The sequence below is a fragment of the Tetrao urogallus genome (genome assembly GCF_951394365.1).
Source record: "Tetrao urogallus genome assembly, chromosome: 13".
Classification (NCBI taxonomy): domain Eukaryota; kingdom Metazoa; phylum Chordata; class Aves; order Galliformes; family Phasianidae; genus Tetrao; species Tetrao urogallus.
The window spans coordinates 7629502-7640575 of NC_136826.1; the positions used below are offsets into that span (position 1 = coordinate 7629502).

The 11074-nt window shown below is 50.7% G+C and overlaps 1 protein-coding gene across 1 annotated transcript; it reads right to left on the bottom strand.

Moving 5' to 3' along the window:
* Positions 1-5492: 5492 nt before the first annotated feature.
* Positions 5493-9235, bottom strand: AMER1 (APC membrane recruitment protein 1; the record flags this gene model as incomplete). The annotated part of the gene is made up of 2 exons (XM_079541922.1): positions 5493-5570; positions 5831-9235. The coding sequence occupies 2 exons, from the start codon at positions 9233-9235 to the stop codon at positions 5493-5495; spliced, it is 3483 nt and encodes a 1160-aa protein (XP_079398048.1).
* Positions 9236-11074: the final 1839 nt, after the last annotated feature.

Consider the following 11074-nt stretch of genomic DNA (forward strand, 5'->3'; position numbering starts at 1 on the left):
AGTAGCAATGAGACCAAAACAAAACAGAACAGCCCCGAGCCTGGCACCTGGCACAGGGCAGCACGCAGCCGGGCTGGATGGGGCTCCCTGCATGGCTGCAATGGGGACAGAGGGACAGAGCTGGGGCAGCTCTGCTTCCCTTGGGCTCCCCTCAGTTCCCATGTGCTGCCTGCACTGTGGGCCCCGGGATAAGATGCCAGGAGAGCTGCCATCTCGCCCCGATCCATCCTAAGGAACCCCGACAGTGCCCCTGTTTGTTAGGAGCTGCTGAATTAAAGGACACAGAAATCCGAGCAGAGCCAAACGTCTCAGCCTGGAACTGCCACCTCTGCTGGTGTTGGCTCAGGGGGGAAGAAGGGATGAATGGGTTTTCAGCTTTTCATTTTCTTTTTGCACATGAGCGCTGGGCATTGTTCTCTGCTCAGCTGATCATCACGACCTTCTGCAGAGTTATGTCAGCCTCGCACCCCACACAGGGCTGCAAACTGCAGGGGCACTGAGTCAGGCAAACAAAGCAGCATATTCATTCCATTAAAAAAAAAAAAAATCCACATTAACTAGTGTTGGGTCTGAGCATACGCAGAGCTCTCCTTTTGGTTGTGACCCCAAAATTCAAGGCAATGTTGTTCCACTCATTTCTCCATCACCCCACAGCAGCCAACAGCACCTCCTGCCCTGCAATGGCTGAAGAGAACAGAGGAGAGCCTGGTTTGGGACAACATAATTGAAGCACACAGAGAAATCCCAAACTGAAATCCACACAGTTTGGGCGTTTGTTTAAGGACAACCAACAACACTTTCAGGGAAAAATCACCACGGTGCACAAATTCAGATTCAAAACAAAGCTAAGAAACAGCTGACAAGAGTGACAAACCAGTATCAAAACAGACATCCTGGCGGTGTCCACACAGAGCGTGCAGTGGCAGTGGATTGGCTTCTCATTTCTAGAGCTGCTCCTTCAGACGACGCCAAACAGCACTCTGCACGGGGGTGTGGGGAGCAACGTGGGTCTCTTGCATTGCACAGGCAGTGGCAGCAGCAGTGACAGCAATAAATTGCTGTTTCTCCATCAGAACTGTAAACCGCACCATTTTGAAACACATAACGTACATAAGTAAAAGAACAGTCCATAAAATTTCCCCATGAATATAAAATGCAAAACTATACAAAAATAGATAAAATCGACCGTTTTCTTATGCGTATATAAAAAACAAACAAACAAAGTCCCCAAAACGCAATACAGAGCTACTTGGTAGGCTGACCTGGTCAGGGGTTGGTCGGCAGCAAACAGCCACGACCCACCTCTCCAAGGCTTTCCCTGGATGCACTGAGCTCCGTGAGGCTTAGGGGGTGTTCCTCCACACCTCAGCCAGACTGAGCTGCTCACCCCGGGCCGTGTGCCTCATTCCTGTCTCCGCAGACCTCTTTTGAGCAAGAATTACTGCTCTCAAGCTCAGGTTCCTTGGGTAAGTCTGTATTTTACCAGGTTAGAAGATGATGGCTTGAGCCAGAAATGAGAAGCTGCAGCCCTCAGTGAGCGGTCTGACTGCTTCTAGCTCCCATGTGGCCCAAGGACTCAGGTGGGAAATTCCCCCGTCACATTTTTAGGAAAATCACGCTCATTAAGAGGTCAGCATTGGTCAAAGAGCTCCAAGAGCTCACAACCCATAAGGGTGTCCTCCCGGGCCCCTGCCCCATACCACAGAGCAGCCATGGGATCCCACTCAGTGGGACAATAACTTGCTCTAAGCACTCCCTATGACACCAAATCCTCTTCTGTTTGGCTTCAACAAAGGCTGGCCACTAAGCATTCCCAATCATCAACAAACAGCCTGGTAGGTCAGAGAAAGGACAAAGGACCCCCTTAAAGCTTATCCTTTCATTCCAAGATGCACAGCTTCTGAAAATGGATTAACACCACACAAGAGTGAGTATTTCCCCCTCTAGCGATGTGTTAATTCGGACTATGCAGCTGTGAGAAATCTCTCCCAAAGCCACAGGGGGACAAGATCAAGACCCAGGAGCTTGTATTTGGCATTCAACCTGTAGTCCCTTTGTAACTTCCTACTAGTAAAGCACAGTGGGAAGATCAGGTCCTATCTATTCCATAGCAGAAAGGTATTATAGAAGAAGGAAAACATTAGGTACTGAAATCCAATCTATGGCAGTGACAACTTACAGACTAGGTTAGTAAATTGAAAATGCTTATTTCTTTGGGTTAATGGGGCAGAATACTCCAATAATTCAATAAGTTATTTTAAAAATGCTTTTAGAAGCCTCATTTTAAATCAACAGATACTTGATTCGTTTAGTTCAAATCAAATTAAGAGGAGAAACCTTTGGTATAAAGTCAGATTATCAAGTCTTGGCTGTATTGCTTTCACACATCAGAGTCTACGAACTGTTGTCCAATAAGTCTCCCCACTACGTACCTACAACCAAAATAATTATTACTACAGACATGCATTTGCAACTGAACATTCATTTTAGCACTGAGACACTTTCATCCTTCACCAGAACTTTGGCAAAGGCTGCACCATTTACAACAAAACACCGCGCAAAACCCCTGTGAGCCACAAGATGCCTTTGGTGACACGCTAAAACGAGATAATGATTAAAATTCCTGTACGAGGCCACTGTGGAGGCCAAGCGATTCCAGTGAGCACCTATTTGTTTTGTGACAGCTCTGTGTTGCCAGTGATAACTACAGGATCCTTTCTTTGGAACTGGCACTGAGTTGCAGCAGAGCTCGGCTGAGCTCAACTCTGAGCAAGAGGGAGTTAGGAGCATTTGTTAGGGGATGCTTGTGGCACAAACACTGAAAAATGAAGGTTTAATCCCAAGGACACACAGATGGGTCTGCTCAAGCCTCAGGAATCTGTTCAGAAAACAAACAACAACATACACATAAGTGGAGCTGCCCATAAGGAATTCCAGCTCTGCCTTTCCCTGTTCCTTCATGGACATACAAGGACAGGACAGTAAGAAGCCTCATCTCAAGAAGAAATCATAGGACCCATTTTGCTTAGGAAAACAAAACAGAAAAGCTCTTCATGCATTGGTACCTCACAACGAGAGCAGTACCAGGGAGCTGCCCGCGTTTCCAACCACAGCCACATGTGTATCTGTGCTGCAGCTTGGGCAGCGGGCGGTGAGCCGCTCTGGGGAAGGACTCAGCTCCAAAGCAATGCTGAGCAGAGCCCTGCCACCCCCATGGCGTGTCAGGCTCTGGAGATGGGCATCACTGCCCTATTTTCAGTTTGTGATTTATTTAATGTTACAACTTCCGCTGCAAAGAGAAGCAGAAAATTGGCAATTTGGGAAAAAGGACACCTAATTCATCAGTATTAAGCCACAGAAAGCGACTCAGAATATCCCAATTTGGAAGGGGCTCCTACAGATCATCAAGTGAGACTCCTGGCTCCACAGAGGAGCACCCAAAAATCAGACCTGTGTGTGAGAGCACTGCCCAGACCCTTGTTGAACTCCTGCAGCTCTCAGCCATGCCCACTGCCTTCTTGGTGCCCTGCCTATCTTTTCTGAAGAGCCTGTAACCGCCCATCACAGCACACCAGCCACAGGACCCTTCCCACCAGGTTTTGCTTACACCAATGATGTAGAAGCTCTGGGACTGAGCCAAGGGTTTTAAGCTCTTCTTGCTTGTTCCTTGCAGGGTGTGTTGGTGTAAAAGCATTTCAGATGCGCTTCATCGTACCCAGCACCTCGTGGAGCAGAATGAAGGATCTCAGCAGCACGCAGCCCCTCCAACTGTGGCGTCCCACCCCACAGTTCATCACCAGTGATGTGGGTGCGCTTGAGCTGGGCTATTTGGCTTCTCCCCTCAACTTCAGCACTGCCAGCCTGCACTACCAGAAGCAGGTAATAACCGGAGAGCTGTACCAGACCAGGGAGCTTCCTGGTGACGTCCATGACCCAGGCCCCAGGTTGGCAGCACACTTTCTTGTGGGAAACAGTCTGGTCAGCAAATTGGGCCCTCAGTTCCCCTCAGAACAGAGTCCCCTATGACAATCACCCTTCTTCTGTTCCTGGCAAAGGCAGTTTTGGACTTTCTGGGTGACTGACTCACCGTAAAGAATCTCCTGGATGGATGTTCACCAACATCCTCATCTGCTTCTCCTAAATTCCAGAGCTGCATACCTATTGTGCGACAGCATCTGGGAAGGCAAGGTAGGCTGGGGTAGGGAGGTTTGCCAGCTACCCTGTGCAGGGACCTGTTTCCATTCCTCCATCTCTTAAGTCCTTTCCTTCTGCCCGATGGCAAGAGGCTATGATTCTGCAAAAGGTCCCTTGGCACCCGCCTCTGCTCTGAAGCTGATCAGCTCGAGGGAAGGTTTGGTTTAGAGACTAACGTGCTTCAGATCAACACGGACACTGAGAACCTCTTCAGGAAAATGTCAGCTCTGCTTTGCTATCCTCCAGCAGGTGTTTCCAAGAGCTCTGACAACCTCCTCAGAACGTTGGTCTCCTATGCTTGTGTTCCTTCTCCACATTTGTTCAAAAGAGGAATTAATAAAAAAAAAAAAAAAAAAAGAAAATCAAAAGCCTGTAGCAATCTTCGGCATTTTTGTTCCCTCCCATTAGAAGGAAGAAGTTATGAAGCCTAATTTAGGCTGTGCTACATCCTGTATTCCAATTAATAGAATACTTTCCTCGTATGAGTTTGTGGAAAGAAAATAAACACAAAATGTAAAACAAAAAGCAACACAGCCAACGGCAACTTTACAGCTACAGGCCCAATGCAAGTTTAGCTTATTTAAGAGAAGTCATACACGTGCCCTTGGCCTGGGAGAGGCTGGGGACAAGGCATAGGAAAGGTGTCAGCTGGGAATTACACACCATGAAGAGAGACCATGACAGAGAAAAGGGACTGACACTTTGTTCTTGAAAGGGAATCCATCAATAGAACATCTCTCTGCACACTGTATTCTTGAGCATGTTAAAGCTAGAACTGGAAAACGTTATCAGCACGCACACAAACATTCCTACTTTCCTTTCAGGCAGGAAAAGAAAAGTGACAGCGAAGTTGCCCTTGCGGCTGAACGGCCCCCTGTCCTTGCTCTCAAAATAACCTGCATCCTTCCTCTGCGGCTCCCCAACTCAAGATCAAGATGGAAGATGTTAAAAATTTGTCAAAAAAAAAAAAAGTGTTTCACAGAGAAGAGGAAGAAATCCAACTTCTTTTGAAAGCTTCCCTAGGACATGCTCTCGTGGCTGCAGCTCTGAAGTGGAGACTCCAGGAATGTCCACCACAGCACGCACTGCAGCCCAGCCCTATGGTGAGAAACCCCAATGTGGGAGAAGTGACCGCTCACAGCCAACCGACACAGCGAGCGAGGTCACAGCGCAGCAATGCTCCTCACTCCTTCACAGCTGCCAATTGCTCAGCTTCTTTTTTTAAAGGTGATGGTGCCCCTTCATCTGCAGAGAACAAACCTGCCGTACTAGAAATGGGTCCATTTCCAGATTTTATTCTAGCAGCAATGGGATTGTGCACTGGGGCTGCTACCACATTTTGCATCGTGTACTGTGTTCGAGAGTGGTGGGTCGCACTGGAAAAAAAACAAAAGTGCCTCAGTGTTAATCTATGAATCTAGGAGGTTGCTCTGCACCAAACCAGAGTACCCACTGCAGTGCAGAACGGCAGCAGCACGGAGACTATGTACTGCAGCTGCAAGAGAAGTTCATCTTTGTTGGCCCGGTTCGACATAAGTCACTCATTAGTGTTCACTTTCTCCCTCCCCCCACCCTCCCTTCTCACCCCTTTCCCCACTTCCCAGCCACCCAGCAGGAGCTATTTGGCTCCCATTACATTCACTGCAGTGCTCAGGCAGCCGCTGGGCAGCGCGCTCCCCGGCGCAGCTCTCACTTTCAGCAGCTCTTTGCCGGCGCTCCCATAGCGCTCTGTGAAGCAGGCTGAGCTTTTTAAGGTTTCGGTGTCGTTGCTGTCATGGAAGTGGGGCATTCCTTGGGTGACGCCGACAGGTTTGCACTTGGCTGGTTTCTCTGGGGACTGGGCAAAGCTGACGCACTGCGGTGGCTCCGGTTCCCCCAGCGGGAGCACACGTGCGAGCTTTTTGGCCGGGGCTTCTCCGTGATACCTATATGACCCAGACGCCTCCTGGGGCTGCCTCGTGTCAGGCTGCAGAGGTAAGTTGGATGGCCTGACCAGGAGCCTGTTTGGCTCCAGATCTTGGGGCTGCCTCTCCAGAGTTTCTCTGGCACTGCTCCTTGAAAGGGGCAAAAAGGGGGAGTCTGCATCTGACCGATCAGATGGCTCCCAGCCGCTCTGCATCCCAGCAGCTGAAGCGAAACCCCAGTGTTTGATCCCCCCAGGAGCCAGCTCGGCGTTGTACTGGAGGTGCTGCAAGCCTGGCCAGCTCAGCACACCATTGGCCTCCCCACCTTCGGGAGCTGACAGTTCTGCCTCCTCTTTGCTCCTGCTCCTTCTTGCTCCATCGGAGTACTTTTTGTCCCATTTTGACCACAGCTGGCAAGGCTTAAGGCCGTTCTTGGAAATCTGCAATTCCGCCAGTTCAAACTCCAGGCTCTCCGTGTCAAGCGACCTGCTCCTCCTGTTAAGGGAGAGCGGTGCTGGCATGGCAGGGCTGAGCTCATGCAGACGCAGGTGCCGGGGCAGGCTGGCTACCCCCCAGTTACAGCTCTGGAAGGAGCCCTGCGGGTACCCCAGGAACATTCTCTCGTCACATTCAGCAAACGACTCCTTCTGCACATAGCTCTCATCGAAGGCCTCAAAGGATGCAGCCATGTCTTCATCAGCATTCATCTCGAGGTGCTGCTCGCACTCCCCTTCCCCTTCCTGCTCCACATCGACAATGTCAAATGTGACCATGGTGGGGAGGACGGGGAGGTTCTGAGTGAAGGACGAGCCAGAGTCAGAGCTGCCCAGGCTTTCCGACAGGCTGGAGAAGAGGGTGCCACTGCTGGTGAACTCCACCAGAGCTTGTGAGAAGCTCATGGCGTGCTCAGGTTCGCACTCACGGTCAGCCTGGGGCTCTCTGCCAGCAGCATCCACCCCACTGTGGTGGTCGCTCTGCGAGCAGCCCTCATGCTCCAGGGGTCTGTGGCTGGGGAACATCCCCGGTTTGGCTGAAGCTGCACTGCCATGGAGAGACCCCCCAAACAGTGCACAGTCTGGATCAGAGCTAAATCCGGGGTTGTTCTTCATGAGCTGAATAAGGCAACTTCCTTGGGCTTTTTGGCTGTTGTAACAGTTCTCTGGACACAAAGGCCCTGGAAAATCACTCCACTCTGGATTTTCAGCTCTAGCCACCAAAATCCCACCACTCACACTCCTGTTTAGAGCTTGAGAAGCAATCTGCTCACTACCAAGGCAACTCTGATTTTTGCCAATCAAGTTGGCTGCTCTAGTTTTACATTCAACATGCTGCTTTTCCCTGGGACACTTCTCTTTGCTGGGAGCATCAAGTCGTTTCAAGCCTGGTTCCCTCTGCAGCTCCCAAAACAGCAGTTCTTTCTGAATGGCAGCTAGCCGCTCTTCTTCGGTTTCCATAACCCCCCTCTTCTGATCCATCATCTGGATCAAGTTCTTCTCAGAAGGGAGGCAGAAGTCTAAGAAGTAGCTGAAGATCTCTGGATGAGAGACTTTGCTCTCAAACAGGGATTGCTCCCCATGAGAGGGGCTCATTAGTGTGTCATCAGGCTCGTAAAACTCATAAAGTGCATCACCACTGTAGCTGTCTCTGGGAAGACGGTCCTTCTTGATCTCACAAAGTCCATCCCCAGTCTCATCCTCTGGTCCTGGTGTGGTGGAGTCGTAATATCCCTCATCACTATTAGGTGCGGACTCTTGCTGGTCGCTCTGCGGTGTCAGGAGCTCGACCCCATCCATTGCCCCACTAGCATAGGGGTGGACCTCCCCCTCACGCAAACCACATGTCTCCAGCTTGCTACTCACTGCCTGCAGTTCGGGACTGCTCACAGCTGGAGGCAGCGGGGCTTCATAGCTCCTGCCCTCTTCAGCGGTGCTGTCCCATATCTGCTGGAGGTACTCCTCCTCAGACATGGCCATCTCCTCCCCACCTCCCTGGTAGGTGACAAGGCATGGGCTCCGTTTAGCAGTGTCTCGGCTGCGCTCCACAGAGATCGTGCTCTCAGCAATGCTGAGGATGTCAGGCTCGGCAATGATGTCTCCGCACCCAGTAAGGGAATCAAAGCTCTTCAGGGATGTGACGTCTCCAAAGAGGAGACTCAGCTGGTCCCCAGAATGTAATGAGGGAGGGTCGTTGTCTGGATGAAGGGCCACAGGGAGATGGCTGTAGTTGGACTCTGTGTAGACAACAGCATCTGCCTCTGATTTTGCATCCAGATCATCCTTGCCCCCAGGCACTACCACCACATCGCCCTCACAGCCGCCCTTATCAGCCTGGAGCCAGTCTGGCTCAGCAGCCTCCCCAAAGTCAGCTGCTGTGCGCACCAAGCAGTTACCTGCTGAGCTTCCTGGGCAGGCTGCAGCAAGAGGGACAGACCCGGGTCCTCCTTCCTCCACAGCTCCAGGAGTTTCCGCTTTCGTGCCCTGAGCTTTGCTGGTCTCCTCCGAATCCCCAGGCCACTCAGAGAGCTCTGTTTTCTCACACTCAGCAATCTTGCTCTTACGGTGACGCCGGATGCTGTTCAGAAGTCCTTTCAGGCCTTTTTTTGGTCTGGGGAAGGATGACTTGTCTCCGTTGGGCTTCTTCTCATAGCCCTCAATACTCCCTGGTGGAGAGCCATCCTGCCTGCCAAAATCAAACTTGATGCTGCTGTCTATGGCCACATGAACGCTTTGGGAGCTTGGCAGCAGGCAAGGATGGGAATCCCTGCTTCCATCTGAAGGGCTTTCCAACTGTGCCCCACTGCCCTCATCATATGCAGTGCCGCTGATCCCATCGTGGGTCTTACTTTTACTGAGCCCCTTTTTAGAAGCTCCTTTCCCCTGGCCTTTGTTTCTGCTGCTGAAGAAACTCGGCAGTGTACATATACTCCTCTTCCCTCCAAATAACTTGAAAGCAGTTTTTTTCAGCTTGCCAGAGGGTGCAGGGAGCTGCTGCTGCTCTGCAGCCACGGCTGAGGCATCGCTCTGCTGGGACAGCTGCTCAACGTTCTCCTCCGGCTGCTGCTCACCGCCCTTGCACTGCCTGCATGCTGCAGACTGCAACCGGGTCCTGGCAGCTTCCTCTGTGCAGCCTGTTTCCATGGCAGCTGCTCAGTTCGCGTGTTTCTAGCTGGAAACAATGGTGGTAGAATCTTCTTGCAGGCACAGGGACGAAAGCATCGTGGCTGATCTAAAGCAAAAAGAAAGGAGAGAGAGATAAGGAGACAGCAGTGAGTGATACATAGGTGTAGCAAGGCAAAGAGCTACATCACCACCTGCAACTACAGCTGCAAAAACCTCCTACCTGTTAGAATTCTGCACAAAGACGTCACTGTTCTGAATTCTCCAGAACCCACCTATAGCCTTTGGCAATAGCACCACATCACAGGGACAGGTAGACCTGCGCCCTGAGCCACCTCATTCAACCTCCGACCTTTCTCAGAGACGCTGAGGTTCTGCTCTGTTAGCAACTGCCTGTCAGCACAGAAAACACGGGCATCTCCAAAAGGGAGAGAGACCAAGACACACCAAACTCTGCTTCCAGCCATCCCAAACATAGCACCAAACAGGAAGCATCTGGACAGTCAAGCCAGAGAGCAGCCCTTATGGCAACTGCGCATCCAGCAAAAGCAGCCATTTACCATATTTTGTTTTCCTCACTAAATTTCAATTGTTTTCGAAATCATCTGTCAAGCAAGATAAAACTGCATTAGAAATACTTATTATAAACCACCCTGATCAGATAATCTCAAAAGCAGAGAGAGGTAGGTTTTCAATTTCATCCTGGATTGATGTTAATAGCAGCAGAAATAAAACAGTAATATTTCTTTTCCAGAATTAAGATTGGAGAAAATAAATCCAGTGAGAATTGTAATGCACCGCTGAGCTGCAATACCTGAGGCTTAGCTCTGATCAGCCCAAGGCCAGGACAGCTTCCCAGAGATCTCAGTGAAAAACACCCAAATGATGGCTTTCAGCTCCTATAACCCAACAGCCAACCCACGATGTGAGGTTTGCTCTCAAGCCTTGGGAACCCATACAAGAGTAGCGCAGTATTTATTTGCCTCCATAATTAATGATAACCTTGGTGTTCACCCTCCTCACTAAAATAAGTGGCTTGGGAAAACAGATGGGGCGGGACGCAGCTCTGCTCCCAACGCTGCAGGCTGACCTGTCCTCCTGCCTGCAGTGGGGCACAGAGCCCCAGCACAGCCGGATCCCCAGCTCACTGCTCCCAGGGGCTGTGCCCGTGCCTGATGTTTCTTTTGGCTGCTCGAGCCCTGCGGGCACAGAGCCAGCTGGAGGTAACAGAGAGCAAGGCGTAGGTGGAATTCAGGCCTGCTGAATGTAACTGTGCTGTGGGTGAGTGCCTGACACAATTCCCTGACAGCAGCCAGCAGGATGCTCAGCTGGGACCTTGCTGCATGACCCTGAGCCCTGGAACAGCTCTGACACTCACCTAGAGGCTGGAGACAAGGGGATGTATTTACAGCCATTGCTGACAGAGGCGGATTTAACCACCTTATACATCCCTGACAGCACAGTTTGCCCTTTCTCTGAGGCTTCCAGGGCCTCTCCAGAGCATCCCAGGGGCCAACCAGTGCTTCTCTAGCTCTGACAAACAGCACTTCTGCACTCCTGGGCAGATCCAAAGCCTGTCTGGGGTGACTCCAGGATTCTTCTGGAGCCTCCAAAGAGCCTCTCTAGAGACACCTGTTCAGATAGGATCAATAGAAAATAGTATGCAAACATCTGTATACGTGCATTGCTAAAGTAGTAGAAAAATGAAACAGGAACAAGACTTCAATTTGAAAATAAGCTCGCTCTGGCTCCACATCAGCACTGGCATCAGTAGATGCTCACTGCTGTGACCACACAGCTATTTATGGATGCCAGAACAATAAAGTCACCAAGGGCAAACACACAATTGATGGAATGCAA